The sequence below is a fragment of the Eptesicus fuscus genome, chromosome 2 (assembly GCF_027574615.1).
Source record: "Eptesicus fuscus isolate TK198812 chromosome 2, DD_ASM_mEF_20220401, whole genome shotgun sequence".
Classification (NCBI taxonomy): Eukaryota; Metazoa; Chordata; class Mammalia; order Chiroptera; family Vespertilionidae; genus Eptesicus; species Eptesicus fuscus.
Window position 1 is genome coordinate 113,603,881 of NC_072474.1, and position 22,668 is coordinate 113,626,548.

The 22,668-nt window shown below is 54.2% G+C and overlaps 1 protein-coding gene across 1 annotated transcript in view; it reads left to right on the forward strand.

Moving 5' to 3' along the window:
* Positions 1–22,668, forward strand: part of SLC2A9 (solute carrier family 2 member 9) — a 46,574-nt gene that overhangs the window by 11,331 nt on the left and 12,575 nt on the right. Inside the window, exons 3-8 of the mRNA XM_028159639.2 lie at positions 2,767–2,927; positions 6,230–6,354; positions 8,851–8,996; positions 11,488–11,620; positions 16,857–17,044; positions 22,364–22,474. Coding sequence (XP_028015440.2) covers positions 2,767–2,927; positions 6,230–6,354; positions 8,851–8,996; positions 11,488–11,620; positions 16,857–17,044; positions 22,364–22,474 — 864 coding nt within the window. The remainder of the gene's footprint in view (positions 1–2,766; positions 2,928–6,229; positions 6,355–8,850; positions 8,997–11,487; positions 11,621–16,856; positions 17,045–22,363; positions 22,475–22,668) is intronic.

Genomic DNA, 22,668 nt, shown 5'->3' on the forward strand with positions numbered 1-22,668 from the left:
TTGTCCGTGTGGCCCTCATTTCCCAGATAATGCCAGTGGTCTTGATCTGGCATCTAGAAGGGTTCAGCAATCTGGAGAAGGCGCTGTGCGTAAATTAAGAGTCCAGAGACAAAACATAATTTTGAAAGGCATTATAGGGAGTCAGAGAAGACTTAGCTAAAGGAACTAAATTCTCTTTGTCTCAGGACCCCGTGCTTTTTATTAACACAACTTGTCCTAAGGCAAGGTGGAGATATACACATCAAAGGGTAGGGTTTACAGAATCCATTGTCAGATTGGGGAATTGCCTTCGGCTGTTCAGGTGTTTGGCCAGGAGGAGGCAATAACGTGTAGATTAAGATGCCCTGAGCTGTCTGGCAGCAAGCAATGATTTTATGCATCCTTTTCAGGTTTGGGGAAATGCCTTTAGCCATTCCCAACAGGTGATAATATATGTGACTCAGCCCTTGTTGAGTCCCCAAGTTCCATCAACCTTTTGATGAAACTCTTGCAATTATGACATGCTGGAATTGGCTTCAGGCATCCAGAGCCTGGCTTGGGGTGGGCACTCTCATAAGGACGTCTGTATGGTTCTCTGGCTGCACAGGCGTGTGGCCTGTCTTCACAGATCCCTCAGGCCTGGGCCATGTTACACAGCAGTGTGTGCCCTCTGGCCCAGCCACAAACGTGTCCTATTGTGTGCACTTTATAGAGCTCCTGAGGATAACTGTACGTACGGAGTCACGACAGGTTCGGTATGACTCAGTAAGAAACTGAACATCATGAGACAGGCTACAGGATCACTCCCCTCCCCTGTCCAGCAAGTTCCTGCCATCATCTGGAGGTGTCCTGAGCCGGTCTACCTGGCTGCAGCCTGCACGGTTCAATGCACTGCCACACACCTGGCCCCTGAGGGACTGGCTGGGGAGACAGTGGTAAATTATTCATGGAGCTGTCAGCCCGCGCAATAGACACATCGAGGACCCTGACCTGATAGATACAGACACACTGACATCCATGCCACCACCAGCCACCCAGCTTCTGGCTCTCACTGCGCACCTCTGTGGACCTAGCACTGCACTTTCTACTCATCCTCACATGAAACCCCCATGGCAACGCCTTCCGGAGGGAAAGGGTGTCCCAGATGAGGAACCTGAGGCACAGAGAGTTTGAGTAACTTACTCAAGATCACCCAGCAGAGAAGTGGCTCCTGGGGGCTGTGCTAGCTCTATCCAAGGCCTGGGCAGCCCTGCTCCATGCTCCTGTTTGACCCTCACAACAGCCCCGAGATATCGGTGTCATCAGTCCCAGTGTGCATTTGAGGAGATCGAGATCCAGCTGGTTTAAATGGTTAGCCAGTCAAGATGCTGGGATTCACGCCCAGGTCTGTGCAATCTGAACCTACAATTTTTCCACAATGTCATCTGCTGGCTATGGCGACACTGGTGGGTAACAGGGGGGAAGCTGTGAACATCTCCAGGATGGAACCTGCTTGGGGAGTGCAGGGCCAGGACCTCCATCTTTGGTTTGCCTCAGACTCACCCCATCTCCATCCCAAACCCACTGCATCAGCAATGATGGTGATGGACCTCCTGGGCATGATGTGGCACCTCATTGCACTGTTGACTAATGATGTTGAGCAACATGTCATCAGCTTACTGGTCACGTGACTTTTCTCTGCAGTCTGAGTCTTTTGCCCCTTTTGAAAGTGGGTCGTCTGTCTTCCCATTGACGTGTCAGAGTTCTTCATCGACTGTGGATGCCGGTCCTTTGCAACAGATGCGTTGCAGATGTGGTGTGTGGCCTCCGTGTGTGGCCTGTCTTTCCTTGTTGTCACCGTGTCCTTTGAAGAACAGAACACGTCAATTTCGATGACATGCACATGAGCACTTTGTTCTCCTTTGCTGGCTCGAGTTTTCTGGGTCTTGTGTCTTGGCCCACCCCGAGGGGATAGAGCTTTTTCTCGAACGTGAGGGATGTGCATTTTAAACACATTGCCCGCGTGACTCTGCTGGGCACCGAAGTTGGAGAAGCCCAGGTATCATTGTTGCTCTAGGTTTGGAGGCAGATCTGAGTCTGACTCCCAGGTTTGCCACTTACTAAGCAAGTCACATTGTCTCTCAGAGCCTCACTTTCTCTATCTGCAAAATGAGGTAAAAAATAGGGCCCATCTGCCCGGCCGCTGTGGCTCAGTGATTGAGTGTCAACCCATGAACCAGAAGGTCACTGATTTCATTCCTGGTCAGGGCACATGCCCAGGTTGCCCAATCCCTGGTAGGGGGTGTGCAGAAGGCAGCTGATCAATGATTCTCTCTCATCATTGATGTTTCTATCTCTCTCTCCCTTTCCCTTCCTTTGCCCTAGCAGGTTTGGCTCAGTGGATAGAGTGTCAGCCTATAGACCAATGGGTCCTGGGTTCGATTTCGGTCAAGGGCATGTACCTGGGTTGTAGGCTCCTCCCCAGCCCAGGGCCCTAATTGGGGCGCGTGCAGGAGGCAACCAATTGATGTGTTTCTCTCACATCGATGTTTCTCTCCATCTTTTCCTCTCTCTTCCACTCTCTCTAAAAGATCAATGGAAAAGTATCCTTGGATGAGAATTAACAAAATAAACAAAAAATAGGGCCCATCCACAGACTTTGTCAGAAGATTCCGTGATTAAGGCTCAGGCAGAACCCAGCGCAGTCCTGGCGTGTGACCAGTTCTACAGCAGCTGTTTGGTTTAGTCACAGCTGCTCCGGGCTGCCGGAGGGAGCAGGAGGAGTAACGGTGTGTTGTTTGCTTTCAGTACATCAAGGCCTTTTACAATGAGACGTGGGAGAGAAGGCACGGACACCCGATCGACCCCGACACTCTGACGCTGCTCTGGTCGGTCACTGTGTCCATATTCGCCATCGGTGGACTCGTGGGGACGTTAATGGTGAAGCCGATCGGAAAGTTTTGTGGGAGGTCAGTGGGGGCTGCCTGTGTGGGGGGATCCTATCCATCACATTCATAATATATCGGTGTCCCGTCAGGACCCCGCAGACAACAAAATGCCACGGAGTTCAGCTGGAGAGGCTTGAATGTCGGAAGGGCAAGGGGCGGAAATAGGGTCCCCGAGGCCACGGGGCAGGGAAGCCGCGGACGACGGGCTGCCCAGCAGGAGCTGAGGTTGGGGAGGTCAAAACTCTACTGTCCCAACAGAGAGGGAGCCGTGGCCTCTCTCTCCTCCAACCCCCCCCCCCCCCACCCCCTGAATCTGCTGCCGGCGCCTCCCATTGGTCTAACCCAGTGGTCTGCAAACCGCGGCTTGCGAGCCACATGCGGCTCTTTGGCCCCTTCAGTGTGGCTCTTCCACAAAATACCACGTTTTTAGCAAAGGCCAGCGTAGGAGTACCCTAATTAAGTTAATAACAATGTACCTACCTATATAGCTTAAGTTTAAAAAATTTGGCTCTCAGAAGAAATTTCAATCGTTGTACTGTTGATATTTGGCTCTGTTGACCAGTGGGTTTGCCGACCAGTGGTCTAACCCAAGTGGAAGCCAGAGGAACCAGGAGCTTTCTGAGTTAGGTCCAGAGGACCAGGCCCCGGGGCACGGAGCAGGCCGGAGCCACGGCACGCAGCACGGTGTCTGTGGGACCACGCCCTGTGCTCACAGAGCTCTGCTTTTTAAAACATCAGGCGCTCAGACAGGCTTCCATAGAAGCCCTGACCCCGAGCAGATGGCACAGGAAAGGGTCGCTGGGGCTGGGCTCAGGGTGCCGTGGGCCGGCAAGTCCTGCCTCCCCACCTGGGCAGGTGTGTGACATGGGGCGGGCACCTCCCTCTCAGCCAGCACCTCACCTCCCCGCGTGTGCGGCCAAGGCGATGACGGTGGCCTCAGCAGCGTGGCGGCCACGAAAGCGAAAGGAGAGCCAAAGAGGAAACGCCTTTGGGAGACACTAAACTTCTAAGTGATCCTCAGAGGCAGAGAGATTAGATCAAAGTTGTGGGCTGTCATGCCCCGGGCAGCTGCCGACTCCTGTTTGCATCACGACAGAGTGAGAGCCGAATTCGGGTGAAGGCTCAGCTGGAATCGCCGCTCCGGGGGGAGGAGAAGCAGCAGGCATTGAAGACCGTTACCGTCTGCCCCCTCCTGCTACATGCCAAGCTCGACAGATGATGCTTCCCACATGGGATGCATCGAGGCCGCGAGGCCCAGCAGGTGTCCCAGGTTCCGAAGAACGCACTTGACCCGAAATTCAGATCTGGGTCTGTGTGGCCACCAGCCCTCTCTTGCTGTCACATGGTGTCTATGGCCATGCTGCTTGAGGCCTCATTCTTCATCCCCCGGGAGGGCCGTCGAGGAGGACGAGGAGGCTGAGCTCGGTGTGCAAGGCTGGGGTCAGGGCCGGCGCAAGGGGCTGGGAGAGAAGTTCAGATGGAGCTGGGCATCCTGGGAGTCCTCGACGTGGTCACCGGCAGGTCCACCGTGGGGCCCATCCCGGCCAGGGCACGTTAACCTCGTCTGTGATTTGGGAGAGGGGTGAGGACAGGGAGGGTGTGAGCCGCCCCAAGCTCTGGTCTCAGAGATGCAGGCTCCTTGTCTCCTGGCCTCTCTGGCTTGGAGAAGTCTGTCCATAGAGAAGAGTTTCTAAGCCCCAGTCCCTCACTTGGGGCCATTTGTCCTCGGCTTGCCTGGCTCTAGTGACAGACCCCTTGCTCCCTCATGACACAGGACAATGGCCATGCTGGTGCCCAGGCGCTGGCTGCAGGCCCAGCTTCGCGCCTGGACTCTGATACCCACGGCTCAAAGTCTCTGTGCTTCACGCAGTTCACGCCCCTCTGGAGGCTCCGGTGTTACCCGCTTTCTGTGTATCTCCTCTGAGGCTTGTGCCCATCTCTACCCCCCCGACACCCACCCCTTTTCATACAGGTAGTTTCCCAGTCTCCCCAGGGCTGTACCTTGCTCTTTGCACTTCACAGCGTGGCCCGGAGACCTTTCCGTATCAGACTGTAGAGGGCTGTCTCTGACTCAGTGTCTGCAAGCGTGCGCTTGGCAGATGCATCATCCCTTCCTTCCGTAGCTGCTTGTTAGCGGACACTGGGTCGCTGCCGTCATTTGCTATCAGGGACGGTGTGGCCATGAGCAGCCTTTGAACCATCATCACTGAGTTGCATAGGTCAGTAACTCGGGGATTCTCCAGGAAGATGTAGGAGGGGCGGGGGGGGAATTAGGGCAAGTTGGAGATAAGTCAGAAACGGTGAAAATAGCTCTGGCTCCAAAGAGCAGTCACAGGCCCCCTGGCAAGCGCCCAGCTTCTTACAACCGATAACACAGTTGACCCCCTGTTAACTCGCTGAGTCTTTGGGGGACAGCATCCTGCGAGAGGCTAAGGCAGGCGTCCTCAAACTACGGCCCGCGGGCCACATGCGGGTGTTTTTGCCGTTTTGTTTTTTTTACTTCAAAATAAGATATGTGCAGTGTGCATAGGAATTTGTTCATAGTTTTTTTTTAAACTATAGTCCGGCCCTCCAATGATCTGAGTGACAGTGAACTGGCCCCTGTTTAAAAAGTTTGAGGACCCCTGGGCTAAGGTGTTTGCCCAGCTCCTTGACGCACCAGCTGTAGGACCTCAAGCAAGTTTCTCATCTGTCCTGGTTCACTGCTCTATGAAGTAGGAATAGGAACGTGGCTCACCTGAGAGGCTCATTTTGAGCCGTAGCGGAGCGACTCGTGTAAAGAGCTTACACTGACGTCTGTCCCAGAGCGGGGTTCGCTGCAGGGAGCGAGGATGACCACATTGCAGGCGAGGAAAGACAACGCGGAGCCATCGAGTGCGAAGTCACCCGGCTCATGAAGACAGGACGGGTGCAGGAGCCCGGTCCCAGGCCCCCACACAGGTCATGCGGCTAAGCCATGGCGTCTCAGCGATGTGTCCGCAAAACAGTGGGAACAGTCCCGGCACAGAGCGATTCGTGGGCGTGATCATCAACCCCAGGGTGAACCCAGAGGGAGCGAGTACCTGGCTCAGGATCACACAGCCAGAGGTGGCTGTGGGGGGCCAGTGGGGACCCCGCTCCTAGGATGGACAGCCTCGTGGTCAGGCCTCTTCATCAAACGCTTCCTTTTATTTTAAATTTATTATTTTATTGAATGTATTGGGGTGACATTGGTTAATACAATTATATCGGCGCCAGGTCTATGATTCTACGGTACATCGCCTAGATACTGTTCTGTGTGTTTGCCACCCCAAGTCAAGTCTGAACCCCTCCTCTCCCTCCAGGAAGTGCACGTTACTGGTCAACAACTTCTTCGCGATGACCGCCGCGCTGCTGATGGCCTTCTCGCTCCAGGCAGGCGCCTTTGAAATGCTCATCGTGGGCCGCTTCGTCATGGGCGTGGATGGAGGTGAGGCTCCCGGTGGCCGGGAGGGGCAGTGACACCTCCTGGGGGTGCTGCTAACTCCCGTGAGGACACCAATGCTCAGAGACATAGGACAGGAAATGGCTTAGGGCAGGGCTATGGGTTCCGACTGCCTGGTTCTGCCACGTCCCTGGGTTAATGCCATCACCTTGTCTGTGTCAGTTAGGTCTTATCTCACTGCATAAAAGTAAAAACTCAACCCGAGACATAATGGCAGAAAGCAAATACCATTTGCTGAGCCTGCAGCTCTGTGGGTGGCCAGGCGGCTCAGGCCCACGCAGAGGTACTCTGTGTTTGCGCACGACTGTGCTGCCCACTCTCCCGGGTGCGAGCCCGTGTCGGCTGCGTTAGAAGGTCTCCAGTGGACAGCGATGGCTGGTTCTAAGCAACCCAACACAAACGCGGCTGAGAGGCTGAACAGGCACCTACAGAGTGGCCAGTAGGTACAGAAGATCGCTTCAGTAACTAAGGAAATGCACATTAAAGCCACAATGGCTACGGTTGAAAAGTTTGTTAATGCCAAATGTTGGTGACTATGTGGAGCAGAGGTAAATTGGTATGAACGTTGAGGAAACTGGCTTAACTACTAGCACTGAAAGTGCATACATTATGATTATAGTGTATTTAACAACTTACATACATACGTGTGCAATGAAAGTCTTGTGCCAGAGTGTTCATGGGTTACTATTAGTATTGACCCCAAACTGGAAAGCACTGAAGTGTCCACCAATAGGAGGGGAGATAAATTGTGGTATATTTATACAATGGAATACTACACAGCAATGAAAATGAATGAATTATAGCTACATGCTACAACATTAATGTATTTCAGTAAAAGAGGTAAGACACATCCTCGCAGTGCACACCATCATCACCACCACCACCACCACCACCATCACATCACCATCACCACCACCATCACCATCACCACCACCACCACCACCACCACCATCACCATCACCATCACCATCACCATCACCACCATCACCACCACCACCACCACCACCACCATCACCACCACCATCACCACCACCACCATCACCATCACCACCACCACCACCACCACCATCACCACCACCACCACCACCACCATCATCATCACCATCACCACCATCACCACCACCATCACCATCACCATCACCACCATCACCACCACCAACACCATCACCACCACCACCACCACCACCACCATCACCATCACCACCACCACCACCACCACCACCACCACCATCACCACCACCACCACCACCACCATCATCATCACCATCACCACCACCATCACCACCACCATCACCATCACCATCACCACCATCACCACCACCAACACCATCACCACCACCACCACCACCACCACCACCACCATCACCACCACCACCATCACCACCACCACCACCACCACCACCATCACCATCACCACCACCACCATCACCACCAACAACACCATCACCACCACCACCACCACCACCACCACCACCATCACCACCACCACCACCACCACCATCACCACCACCACCACCATCACCACCACCACCATCACCACCACCACCACCACCACCACCATCACCACCACCATCACCACCAACAACACCATCACCACCACCACCACCACCCCAACACCACCACCACCACCACCATCCCCACCACCACCACCACCAACAACAACACCATCACCACCACCACCACCAACCCCATCACCATCACCATCACCACCACCACCATCACCATCACCACCACCACCACCACCACCACCACCACCATCACCACCACCACCACCACCACCACCACCATCACCATCACCACCACCACCACCACCATCACCATCACCATCACCACCATCACCACCATCAACACCATCACCACCACCACCACCACCACCACCATCACCATCACCACCACCACCACCACCACCATCACCACCACCACCACCACCATCACCACCACCACCACCATCACCATTACCACCATCACCACCACCACCACCATCACCATTACCACCATCACCACCACCACCACCACCACCACCATCACCACCATCACCACCACCACCACCACCATCACCACCATCACCACCACCACCATCACCACCATCACCACCATCACCACCACCACCACCACCACCATCACCACCACCACCACCATCACCACCACCACCACCACCACCACCATCACCATCACCACCACCATCACCACCATCACCACCATCACCTGCAGCAGCACCACAGTGTCACCATCCTAGCTATTTCCTCTTCTGTGAAATCCACCTCCCAGCCGCACCTGTGGACTGAAGGATTCCGGGCATGTTACACGTTGGCGCCGTGGGCAGAGTCGGGCGTGGTGCTGGGTGCGTGCTGCTGTTGTCCTGGGAAAGCAGAGGAAGGGGCCGTGACCCGAGTCTTCCTCAAGGACATGGCTCTCTCAGTGGCCTGAGGGCTCCTCAGAGGAGGAGACAGCTCTCTCACAAGCGCCCTCTTTCCTCCACAGGCATCGCCCTCAGCGCGCTCCCCATGTACCTGAGCGAGATTTCGCCCAAGGAGATCCGGGGCTCCCTGGGGCAGGTGACCGCCATCTTCATCTGCATCGGGGTGTTCACCGGGCAGCTGCTGGGCCTGCCTGAGCTGCTGGGCAAGGTGAGCGTGGCTCTCGGCCAACTGCGTCTGTTCTCATGTCACCATCTCAGCTCCCTGTGCCCCTGGCAGGACAGAGGGGAGCCCTCCCCACAAAGCTTGTCCCTATGCGTAGGAATTCCTGAGCATCCAGCCTTCCACTTACTATTGGAGAAAAGCGATTGCTGAGTACCTCTGGTTGGGTTTGGGCTTTTTAAGGACATAAGGAATAGATAACCAACTCTAACCACACAGCATGTTCAAATCCACCCACGCACAACTATTGTGAACAGCTCAATTACCATTCGTTTATGTTTTTGCAAACCTTTACGAACCTACGTAGTTCTTTTAATGGCATCGTGCCACAGCATCGTTCTGCAGCGTGCTTTTCATTTAATGTGCTTTGGGCGACTTCCCAAGATGCGTTGCTTAGCTCTCCCTCACTCTGGAGTCTTCCTTTCCCACATAAATATGGGATCGCACAGTCTTCTGTTTCTGGCTTTCCGTTTTGGAAGCAGAAAGGCCTGGCTTTGAGTCCGTTCAACCATTGTGGCCTTGGCAAGGAGGCGCACCTCACCTAGGTTCGGGGGGGGGGGGGGGGGGAGGGGGCGGGGGGGCGGAGATCAAGGAAGGCTTCCCAGAAGAGGTGGCCTTGAAATTGAACCCTGAAGGGTGAGCAGCAGTTAGGCGGGTGACTGCGGGGTTTGGAGAGAAGACACTGCAGAGAAAGGGAATAACTGGAGAAAAGGCCGCGAGGTGGGGAACAGCCCCGGGAAAGAATCGCGAGTGGCTGGGGGCCGAGGGAAGAGCACGAGTGGGGAGCGTGATATGAGGCCCCTGCTCACGGAGCTGCAGCTGACATTGTGCAGGGGGGAGGGGGGGGCGCCAGGCGGCACTAGAGCAGGGGAGTGACTCAGCCGGATCTGAGTGGAAGGTGGCTTTGGGGCTGGGAGTGGGACAGGGTGGGAAGGGTGAAAAGGGAGGAGAGGGCCTGGCAGGAGGCTGCTGTGATTGGTGTGTGTGGCAAGGGGGTGAGGGGAATGGAGGCAGTGGCCCTGGGGGTAGAGAGGAGGGGCGATGAGTCCAGGACTTGCCGCCTGAGTGTCAGACAGGGACGAGGGAGGGATGCAGCCACTTCCCCTTCCCACTGACACAGAAGGCCAGGAGGGAGGGAGGAGATGAGACCAGGAGTGATGGTCACTGCACTGGGACTGCCCAGCTGATGCCCCTCGCCTGGGGCTGAGTCCCGGCAGGAGGGGGCAGGAGGAGAAGGCGGGGGACATACACTTCAGTACGCTTCCAATGACAGCTTCCGTGCACGCCTCACCCAGGGCTCAAGGTTTGGGGTGCTCAGGGGCGCTGTGCCCAGACCCAGCCTGTGGTCAGGCGCCCCCTAGTGTCCATAGCGGGCGGGAGCAGTTAGTTCATTCCTGATGTATTCACTCATTGGACACTTATTGTCGATTGTGTGCCTGGCACTGTTCTGGGCTCCATCCAGCGGAGGACAGCCAGACAGGGTTCCTGCCTCATGCACCTCGCTTGCGTTTCAGTGGAGGACACACATCTGAGACACAGATCTAGGAAGCTGGCTCCTCGCGGGTGATGAGGCAGAGCACAGCGGGAGGGGGGGGGCGGTGGGGGGGCAGGGAGCCTGTCTTAGACAGCGTGGCCTTGGAGGGAGGCCTCGAGCCTCACACGCTGTAAAGCACCCAGCAGCCCAGGCAGATCCCTGGGGAGCGACGTCCTAGCCCTTCCCCGAGATGCCTCCGTCAGTACCCTCACCCAACCCGGCTTCTTCTCACTCCCTGCTGGTCTGGCCCATCTCCCTCCAGGTCTCCAGCTCATGCAGGGCCTCTCTCCCTCCCCTCGATGCCCTTCGATTCAACCCCTCCTTGCCTCACCTCTGGGCCACAGCAGAGGACTTGCCTCCAACCATCTCTGCCTCCTACATCCGTATAATTCCAACCAACTCATTTTTCCCCGGTCAACCAACAGTTACTGAGCATCCCCAGTGCACTAGGCCCCACAGAGGTGGGTAGACAAAGTCCTTGCCTGCAAGGACCGTGCTGCTAGAGGGACAGATGGAAGGGACAACGGACGTGGTGGCCATGTAGGAAGCCTGGGGTCCAGGGAGCCCGGAGCAGCCCAGATGCAGCAGGGAGGGCCGGGGAGCCTTTCTGGAGAAGCGGGTGGGAGACACCATCCCAGGCAGAGCCAAGAGCCAGTGCAAACAAAGTAAAAATAAGATGGGGAGAGAGCTCGGCCCCTGGGGAAACTGCAGTGGCTCAGAAAGAGCACCAGGGGGCAGTGACGAGAGAGCAGCCCCTCCCTGAACCTGTCAGCGCAGTCACAGCTGAGACCACCTCCCTGTGCCAGTGCCTTTGCGGGGTCACGCCAGCTCCCTCTCCCCCCACCTCCCAGGGCACAGGGCTGACTGACGTGGAGGCCGTGGAGTCGGAAAGCTGTAGACGCCTCCCTCTGCCACGCCCATTCATTGGCCCGCTTCTCCCTCCAGGAGAGCACCTGGCCGTACCTGTTTGGAGTGATCCTCATCCCCGCCGCGGTCCAGCTGGTGAGCCTGCCCTTCCTCCCCGAGAGCCCGCGCTACCTGCTGTTTGAGAAGCACGACCAGGCGGCGGCCGAGAAAGGTACGGCCCGCGGCCTTTCCCACGTGGCTCCGGTGTCTCACAGGGTCAGGGCGCAGGGCATGCGGAAACCTGGGCCACCCCTCTCTGCAGGCATGGTGCTGGGTGCCCTGGGGTATCCTAAGCCATTTCATCTGCCCCACAGCCGGCTCTGGCGGCCCAGGGAGGGGGCGCGGGCCACCCTGGGGGCCTGGAAAAGCCAAGACAGAGCAGGACAGGACCCAGGTCTGCTCACTTCTGTGCCACGGTGTCTCCATGGGGTGTCCCAGCTGCAGAGATGACGGAACACAGATTTATTAATTTTTTTTAATATATTTCATTGATTTTTTACAGAGAGGAAGGGAGAAGGATAGAGAGTTAGAAACATCGATGAGAGAGAAATATCGATCAGCTGCCTCCTACACACCCCCCACCAGGATATGTGCCCGCAACCAAGGTACATGCCCTTGACCGGAATCGAACCTGGGATCCTTCAGTCTGCAGGCCGACGCTCTATCCACTGAGCCAAACCGGTCAGGGCAGAACACAGATTTCTTAGTGGTTCGGGTCTCTGCTGGCATCCTCTGTGCCTTTTCTTCTTTGCTGCCCACTTCTCCATGTTAACATTCACTCCAAAGGAAGGGAATGGCAGGCACAGGGTGAGCACCAGCAGCACAGCACCCGGGCTGGAGCCCCCACGAGGGAGTCGGGATCCCCTTGCAGGAGAGAAGCACGTGGGCGTGGCGTCCTCTTAGGTGGCTCTCCTCAGCCCCTGAGTGGTGACTTGTGCGCCCAAGGCAAGCTCAGCCTTTGGAATCGGGCATTTCTGCAGAGCCACCAAAGGCAAAGCCATTCTGCTTTGAGAGAGACCACACGCATGAGCACCAGCATGCGTTTGTTCAGTTTTATAAAACGAGACACAATTGACAATGGCATGGGTAAGCATGAGGGGCGGGAAGAACCAGCACCGCCTGCAATTCCTGGCTCTGACGTCTGACCTTGAGCAACACTCATCTATCTATCCATCCACACACCCACACACCCACCTACCCATCTCTCCATCCATCCACCCATCTATCCATCTATCTATGCATCTATATATCATCCATCTATACATCTATCCACCCATCTACCCATCTCTCCATCCATCCATCCACCCATCCATCTATCCATCTATGCATCTATACATCATCCATCTATCCACTCATCTACCCATCTCTCTATCCATCCACCCATCTACCCATCTATCTAGGCATCTATACATCATCCATCTATACATCCATCCATCCATCTACCCATCTCTCCATCTCTCCATCCATCCACCCACCCACCCACCCATCTACCCATCTCTCTATCTATCCATCAATCCATCCATCTCTCCATCCTCCATCCATCCACCCATCTATCCATCTATCTATGCATCTATACATCATCCATCTATCCATCCATCCATCCATCTATCCTCCATCTCTCCATCCATCCACCCATCTATCCATCTGTCTATGCATCTATACATCATCCATCTCTCCATCCATCCATCCACCCATCTCTCCATATATCCATCCATCCACCCATCTACCTATCTATGCAACAATACATCACCCATCTATACATCCATCCATCCATCTACCCATCTCTCCATCCATCCATCTATCCATCTATCTATGCATCTATACATCATCCATCTATACATCCATCCATCCATCTATCTATCCATCTATCCAACCATCCACCCATCTCTCCATCTATCCATCTATCCATCCACCCATCTACCCATCTTTCCATATATCCACCCATCCACCCATCTATCCATCTACTATGCAACTATACATCACCCATCTATCTATCCATTCATCCATCCATCTATCTATCCATCTATCTATCATCTATCTGTCTATCTGTCTACCTATGGTTTGTGGTATCATTTGCTGTCATTGCTACTGAGAACTCTGTCCACTTTTTAATCCAGATCCTGTCCTCTAATCTAAATTTCACTAATGTCCACACCCAAGAAAGAAGTTGAGACATACAGTCTTGCTTCATATAATTAGTGTAACATTTTTTAAAATTCAAGCAACATTTTTTCTGAACTCACAAATGGCATAATGAAATATTAATAATCGCCTACATTTGTCTCGCAGTTTGTGGCTCAGATGTGTTTTCCCGTTTACAACACTTCTATAATGTGAAATCAGAGAACATTCCATTACCTTCATGTTTCTAGAAATGGAGGCTCCCGGGGATGACATTTCCTGCCCACAGCTGGGGTTTATGGTTTGAGTTTCCAGAGGCCTTTGAACATGATGGGAACAACAGGTCTTCCTCCAACCTCTATGCACAAACGTGGTGGAGCTTGTGGGGGTGGGGGGGGTGGGGGGGGTACGGCGGGCGGCTTGAGGTCTCTTTCTCCCAGAAGCCCACAGGGGACCCAGCAATTGACAGAAGAACTGGAACCTGAGGGTCCCTTTCCTCCCACACACGCCCAGAGGAACCTCAGTGGGCAGCGCCTGGGGACTTCCTGTGGGGCCCGTGGGGGCGGCAGGCTCCAGGGAAGGCGGCTGCTGGTCAGAAGGTGGAGGGTCTGCAGTGGAAAGAATGTGGCTGAGAAGGACGAGGGGAGGGGTCCCCAAAGCAGCAGGGCTAACTGTTGGAAGAGGGCGATTCCTCCTGGTGGGGGAGGGTGCCCCTTGACCCTCTGGCTGTACCGGGAAAGAACTCTTAGAAACGCTTCAATTAAGAGCAGTTGGAATGGGCGGTGCATGTAAGTAAATGCCAGAGAGTGGAGAAGGCTTGAAAGATTTACTTCATAGCACAGGAGGGAGTGAGCGAGAAGGCTAATTATTAAAAAAAAAAAAAAGGTTAATATTAGATGTGCGCTCTATAAAAAGAACAAAGGTGTTGGGCTTAGGTTGAAAGGGAGTATTAGAATGTGCATCTGTGCTAATAAAAGGGCTAATTTCACCCCAGGCACCCAGAAAACAATGGGTATTTACTGTGCCAGGCATCCTTTGGGAGGAGGGAGGGGGAGACCTATCGGGAGATAGCCTTCCAGCCCTCCAGGGACACAGCACACCCTGAGCAGCCCACCTGCATTGAGAGCGGTCCGGTCCGTGCTAAGCCCTGCACCTCTCTTAGATGGGCAGTCCCTCCCAGCAGCCATGGGGAGGAGGTCACATGATCATTCCCACTGTAAGACAGAGCAGTGAGGATGGGCCCCCTGACCCCGCATCTGGGCGAGCACACAGCAGCGCTGGGATCTGAACCCTGACAGTGTTGCCGTGGGAGCTCTGAACAGAAACAAAGCACTCGTGTTCGGTGCTCGGCCGGTCTGTTGATGCTTTGGGTGGAAGGGGCCCTGTGGCGTCAGCTATTGCCGCAATAATGCCGTGTAGCACACCACCTAGAAACTCCCTGGCTTAAGGCATTAGCGGGCATTGGGCCAGCTGTGACGTCCTGTTCATCTGCACAGGGCCTGCCCTTAGAACCCTTCTGGTCTGGGGGCAGCTCTCTCTCATGCCTGGTGGTCAGCTGGCTGGTCTCGGGGGGCGTCACCTCTGTTCCCGGTGCCTCACCCCCCCAGCAGGCTAGCTGGGCCCCTTCCCCTGGAGAGCACAGGTCCCAGAGAGGAAGTGAAAAACCAGCAGTTTCTCAAGCTTCAAATCAGCTCAAATCCCATTGGCCAAAATAAGCCACATGGTCAAGCCCAGAGCCAGAGTGGGAGGGGCTACATAGTTACAGAGTGAAGGACATAGATGTCAGGAGGCCATGGTGGGGGCCATCAGTACAATCCATCCATCGGAGTCCAAGGCCCCTTCCAGGCTCCCCCTCCCCCAACCCCCACCCCTTTACACCCCCGCCACCCCCAGTTCAGGGTGGCCGGCGACTCAGTCCCAGCCGGGTCTGATTTATTCGTGCCACACTTGTCAGTTGATGGGAAGCTTCCAGCACCTGAAAATGGGGAAAGAGCCCACACGTCCACTGTGGGGGAGGGGGTTCATTGGGTTGAACAGAAGTGAAGTACCAGATAGGGGATGTGGTAAGGCAGGGAGGGGAAGGCATTTGGTCTGGCCCTGCCAAGACAACCACCATCGGGACTCAAAATCCAATGGAGCCAGGAGCTTTGTTCCCGGCAGCACACAGTTACATTAAGTGAATTATGTTAAAGGAAGGATGTCACTCATCAGCCACTCCTCGCACTTGCCCACGGTAAACACCAAAAAGGGCCAGGTCACAGCTATGGAAGCGACTTTCTGAGGCAGTTCCAGGTCACTTCCGAGAGCGACACCCACACCCTCGTTGGCCGCCTTCTTGGAGAATCTGGGGCAAGTCTCACGGCCTTTTTCTCCTTTGCTCCTTAAGGAGAGCACTTTCCCCTGTCCACAGCTCGGAGCAGCGTGGTTGAGGCTGCCGCCCACGGTGTCGGTCACAGGCTGACCCCCGCCCCCTGCAGCCCCCCAGCCATGGCAGCCCCTTCGCCTGCAGGAGGATGCATCTCATGGCTGACCATCTGCATCTGCCTTTAAGTCGCTCCCACCATCTGGTTATGATGGCAGCAGGGTTCCGACCAGTCAGCCCACCTTTATGCACCCACCTGCAGGCCTGCGCAGTCAGGTCTGGGCGAAAAATGACAGGCTCGCCGAGGCCGGAAATTTGCCACGTTCGGCATGGCAAAGGCCTAGGTTGCATGGGTTTGTCTGAATCCTGGGAAGATGAGCTCTGAGACTGCCCCCCCCCCCGCCAGGTGTCTGCATTTCAGGGGGCATGGGGAAGAGGCCCAGAGGTCCTCCTGCCGGTCGTGGAGCTGGCTGCCAGGCATCCTGATGCGTCCAGTGAGGACGAGCGCAGAGGCAAACGAGGTTCTCAGCACTGTGTGTGGGGAGCACTCCCTGTGTGTGAGTTAGTGTGTTAAATAAAGCACAGTCACTCTGCAGCCCCAGGAGGCAAGGATGACAGCAAGCTGTTCGTCTGCCCCATGTAGAGACGGGACTTGAACCCGGGCACACTCGGCGTTGCTCTGGGGCACTCAGGAAGTCCTGGTTCTCTCCCGCCTCTTCTCCTGGCCGCCCGGTGACCCTGGGCAAGTCACCGCGTGCTCAGGGGCTTTGCTTTCCTATTTTTAAATGCCATGGCCTCAGAGGCCCCTGCCAGCTCTGTCCCTGACAACGTGTGTGTCTGAGTGGCGGGACCGTCCCTGCGGGGCCCAGCATCAGACACAAACAGCTGCTCTCGGCTGACCGTCCCTGCCTGTCCCCGTGCACAGCCTTCCAGACGTTCCTGGGCAAGGAGGACGTGTCCCGAGAGGTGGAGGAGGCCCTGGCTGAGGGCCGCGTGCAGAGGAACATCCTCCTGGTGTCCACGCTGGAGCTGCTCAGGACCCCCTTCGTCCGCTGGCAGGTCATCACCGTGGTGGTCACCATGGCCTGCTACCAGCTCTGCGGCCTCAACGCGGTGAGCGTCCCACACAGTCGAAGGGACTGGAGGGAGGTGAGGGGTGGGTGGGTCAGGCTCAGGCCCTGGGTGCCCAGGTTCCAGTCCCAGCTCTGCACCATTGGGCAACCACATCATCTGATCCTCAGTTTCCTCATCTGTAAAATGGGATGACATAACACTGAAAGAAAGAATCCGTGCGAAGTGTTCAGTGCAGCAGCTAGTGGATTTATCCCTTAATACATGCTGCCCAGCCCTGTAATTACTTATCCCTGGAAATCCTTAAAAGTCTTATGTACTTAATAAAAGAGTAACATGCTAATTGACCATACCTTCACAACGCCCACCAGCCAATCAGGAGTGTGTATGCAAATTAACCCAATAAAGCTGGTGGGTTAATTTGCATACACAGGCACCAAGTGGCTGGGTGCGGGGCGTTCCACACCATCCCAGCCACTCCGGGCCTCTGGGCAGTGTGGGAAGGTGGGAAGGCGGCTCCAGGCCGGAGTGGAAAGGCGGCTTCAGCCAGAGCGAAGGCACTGCCAGCAGCCAAGGGAAGGAAGGCCCATTCTTGCATGAATCTTCGTGTATCGGGCCTCTAGCTTCTTCATAAAATGGGAATTAGGAAGTCATAAGGAAGAAACATGGAGATGATTTAAATAAAGTACTTGTAGCTGGGCTGGCTTCAGTGGGCGACTTTGGCCTGAGAAAATCTCAAGGCTTTAAAGGGTACATTTCCTGGGGCCTGAGCTGACATAGGTGGGGAGGTGGGAGGAGGAGGTCCCCCCATGGAGCCACCCCCCAAGCCCTCCGATGAGCTCAGCCACCCCTTGCCTGCTCCAGAATTAGAATCTGGGAATTTGAGAACAGGGAGGCTGACATGCGATCATCATCATCATTGTTGCTTCTGGAGAACAGTGGGTTGCCGCCAGGAGTGGTGAGCTCCCCATTCATGCAGGTGTGCAAGTCAGCAGGCCGGCCACGTGGCATGGGTATGTAGAGGAGATTTTGCACAGAAGCACCCAGTGCCCTCTGGGGTCGCATATGTGCTCAGGAGAGCTGTGGCCGGGCCCAGAGGTGACCTTCCAAGGCACCCAGGTAAACAGCCCCTCTTGTTTGCACAGAATGGGCATGAGCCTGCCCCCCGCCCCTCAGAGCTGGCAGGGAGGGTTTGGGGGTGTTTAGGGCAGGTGATATGAAATGACAGTGGTTCCCATCCAGAGAGGGGAGAGTGGCAGCGTAGAAAGTTACAGCCAGGGTGGTTTTACCTGTTTCTTGGTTAAAGTCAGCAGAATAGGGAGGGGCTAGGTCACCAGTATGACCTTGGACCAGTCCTACTGTTGCCTCCTCTTCACAAGGTTAAGGTCATGCCCCAGGGTCTCAGAGCCTCCCCTCCCCGCCTGAGACAGCAGAGAGGGAAAATGCATCCGTTTCTTAATGCTCAGAGTTGGACTTGAAGAAGCCACAGACAGGATCTGTATTGAATGAGGCATTCAGATGGAGAATCAGGATATTTCTGAGCAGCATTCTCGCCTCCGTGCGGGTGTAGTTTTCTGATTTGCATGCCCTGTTAACTGTATAAACCCCACCAGGGCGCATCTGTAGGCCCCGCGGCATGAGCATAGGAGGGAAAGCATTTTGTGTCTCCCCAAGTCAGCAGCGGCAAGACCCCCGCTTCGGAATGTGCGCCCCTCGCACTGATCGCCTCTCATGGATGTTTTATTGATGTCAGAACCTTCCACATGAGATCCGCCCGCTTAGAAATGTTTTGAGTTCACTGTGCAATATCAACTGCAGGCTCAATGTGCAGTGATTGTTAGGATTTAGTCACCTTCCAGAACTGAGACTTTACACTGAACAGAGCTCCCCGATTCCCCTGCTCCAACCCCCAGCAACCACTGTTCTACTCTCCACTTCTGTGAGTTTGACTATTTCAGATATCCTCTATAATAAAGAGCTAATACGCAAATGGTCATCACTCCCTCGCACCCTCCTGCCCTTGCAACAGGGCCCGGGGACCTGAGGCCGCATCCCCCACCTGGTGGGGCTTGATGGGGGACCTGAGGCTGTGCCCCCCACCCTGCAGGGCTTGAAAGGGGTGGGGCCAGCCGGGTCTGGGTCTCGCGCAATTTCAAGGTGCGCGCAGATGGGTGGGGACTTGACTCTGGGTACCGTGGTGCGCCCCAGACTCTGACAGGAGGGAGATTTTTATATACATTTTACTAATTTTCTTTCATCTCGGACACTTCTATTATAGAGAAAGGGCAAATAGCAATATTAAAATATTTCCTCTAATTAATCCCCTTTTAATGTGCATGAATTTCGTGCACCGGGACACTAGTTTCATATATGTGGACTCAGGCAGTACCTGTCCTTCTGTGACTGGCTTTATTCCACTTAGAGGAACATCCTCCAGGCTTCATTCCACTTAGGGATGATGTCACATGCTGCAGGATTCCCTTCTTTTTCAAGGCTGATTAATGTTCCATTGTGTGTATTGGCTGCATTTCCTTATCCATTCATCCATCGATAAACCGTTAGGTTATTCCCACATCTTGGCTATTGGGAATGATGTTTTGTTGAACACAGGCGTGCCAATATCTCTTTGAGATCCTGCTTTCAACCCTTGGGATAAATACCCAAACGTGGGATTGCTGGATCAGATGGTAGTTCTAGTTTTAATCTGTTGAGAACCTTTCATACTGTTTTCCATGGTAGTTACACCAATTTACATTCCTACCAACACTATGCAAGGGTTTCCATTTCTCTGCATCCTCACGAACATTTGTTATTCCTTCTTTAAAAAATAACAACCATCCTAACAGGTGTTTTCTTTAGGTTATTCCCACATCTTGGCTATTGGGAATAATGTTTTGTTGAACACAGGAGTGCCAATATCGCTTTGAGGTCCTGTTTCAACACTTTGGGATAAATACCCAGACTTCCTTGAAGCGCCACTAACACTTCTTTGACAGCCCATTGTCACACTTGGCCAAGCCCCTGTCACTCCTAGTCTGTTAGTATGAAGAAGGGGAAATGTGGGAGATCTGTTGGTATGAATGAAGAGGGGGAATGAGGGAGATCTGTTGGTATGAAGAGGGGGAAATACGGGAGGTCTGTTGGTATGAAGAAGGGGAAATGAGGGAGATCTGTTGGTATGAAGAGGGGGAATGTGGGAGATCTGTTGGTATGAAGAGGGGGAATGTGGGAGATCTGTTGGTATGAAGAGGGGAAATGAGGGAGATCTGTTGGTATGAAGAGGGGGAATGTGGGAGATCTGTTGGTATGAAGAGGGGGAATGAGGGAGATCTGTTGGTATGAAGAGGGGGAAATGAGGTAGGTCTGTTAGTATGAAGAAGGGGAAATGAGGGAGATTTGTTGGTATGAAGAGGGGGAATGTGGGAGATCTGTTGGTATGAAGAGGGGGAATGTGGGAGATCGGTTGGTATGAAGAGGGGGAATGTGGGAGATCTGTTGGTATAAAGAGGGGGAATGTGGGAGATCTGTTGGTATGAAGAGGGGGAATGTGGGAGATCTGTTGGTATGAAGAGGGGGAATGAGGGAGATCTGTTGGTATGAAGAGGGGGAATGTGGGAGATCTGTTGGTATGAAGAGGGGAAATGAGGGAGATCTGTTGGTATGAAGAGGGGGAAATGAGGTAGGTCTGTTAGTATGAAGACGGGGAAATGAGGGAGATCTGTTGGTATGAAGAGGGGGAATGTGGGAGATCTGTTAGTATGAAGACGGGGATATGAGGGAGATCGGTTGGTATGAAGAGGGGGAATGTGGGAGATCTGTTGGTATAAAGAGGGAGGAATGTGGGAGATCTGTTGGTATGAAGAGGGGGAATGTGGGAGATCTGTTGGTATGAAGAGGGGGAATGTGGGAGATCTGTTGGTATGAAGAGGGGGAATGTGGGAGATCTGTTGGTATGAAGAGGGGGAAATGAGGTAGGTCTGTTAGTATGAAGAAGGGGAATGAGGTAGATCTGTTGGTTTGAAGAGGGGGGAATGAGGTAGGTCTGTTAGTATGAAGACGGGGAAATGAGGGAGATCTGTTGGTATGAAGAAGGGGAAATGAGGGAGATCTGTTGGTATGAATGAAGAGGGGGAATGTGGGAGATCTGTTGGTATGAATGAAGAGGGGGAATGTGGGAGATCTGTTGGTATGAATGAAGAGGGAGAATGAGGGAGATCTGTTGGTATGAAGAGGGGGGATGAGGGAGATCTGTTAGTATGAAAAGGGGGAAATGAGGGAGATCTGTTGGTATGAAGAGGGGGAAATGAGGGAGATCTGTTGGTATGAAGAGGGGGAAATGAGGGAGATCTGTTGGTATGAAGAGGGGGAATGAGGGAGATCTGTTGGTATAAAGAGGGGGAATGTGGGAGATCTGTTGGTATGAAGAGGGGGAATGTGGGAGATCTGTTGGTATAAAGAGGGGGAATGTGGGAGATCTGTTGGTATAAAGAGGGGGAATGTGGGAGATCTGTTGGTATGAAGAGGGGGAATGAGGGAGATCTGTTGGTATGAAGAGGGGGAATGTGGGAGATCTGTTGGTATGAAGAGGGGGAATGAGGGAGATCTGTTGGTATGAAGAGGGGGAATGAGGGAGATCTGTTGGTATAAAGAGGGGGAATGTGGAGATCTGTTGGTATGAAGAGGGGGAATGAGGGAGATCTGTTGGTATGAAGAGGGGGAATGTGGGAGATCTGTTGGTATGAAGAGGGGGAATGAGGGAGATCTGTTGGTATGAAGAGGGGGAATGAGGGAGATCTGTTAGTATGAAAAGGGGGAAATGAGGGAGATCTGTTGGTATGAAGAGGGGGAATGAGGGAGATCTGTTGGTATGAAGAGGGGGAATGTGGGAGATCTGTTAGTATGAAGAGGGGGAATGAGGGAGATCTGTTGGTATGAAGAGGGGGAATGAGGGAGATCTGTTGGTATGAAGAGGGGGAATGTGGGAGATCTGTTGGTATGAAGAGGGGGAAATGAGGGAGATCTGTTGGTATGAAGAGGGGGAATGTGGGAGATCTGTTGGTATGAAGAGGGGAAATGAGGGAGATCTGTTGGTATGAAGAGGGGGAATGAGGGAGATCTGTTGGTATGAAGAGGGGGAATGTGGAAGATCTGTTGGTATGAAGAGGGGTAATGTGGGAGATCTGTTGGTATGAAGAGGGGGACCTGTGGGAGGGGAGAAGCAGGCAGTGGGTCCGCCAGGCAGCTGTACCTGTGACTCTGGCTGGGGCAGGGAACCTCCGAGGCCACCGTGTGCCCGGTGTTAGTTTGGGAGGTAGACGTCCCTCACTGACTGACTTCCCTCTTTTCCTTCCCTGCCTGAAGATTTGGTTCTACACCAACAGCATCTTTGGGAAAGCAGGGGTCGCTCCAGAAAATATCCCCTACATCACCCTGAGCACTGGCGGCATCGAGACCCTGGCTTCCATCTTCTCTGTAAGTAAAGGGAGGATTACCCCGAGAACTCGCAGGGGAGTCAGCGGGGCCGCAGGGAACCAGGCCCCATAGCGGCGGCGCCCTTGGTCCCTCGGAGGGTGTGTGAATCTGAGGAGTGATCGTGCCGTCCATCACTGCTGTCTCACCATCTAGAGAACATCCTCGTCTGTTTTGCTTCACCATTTTCCTCCTTT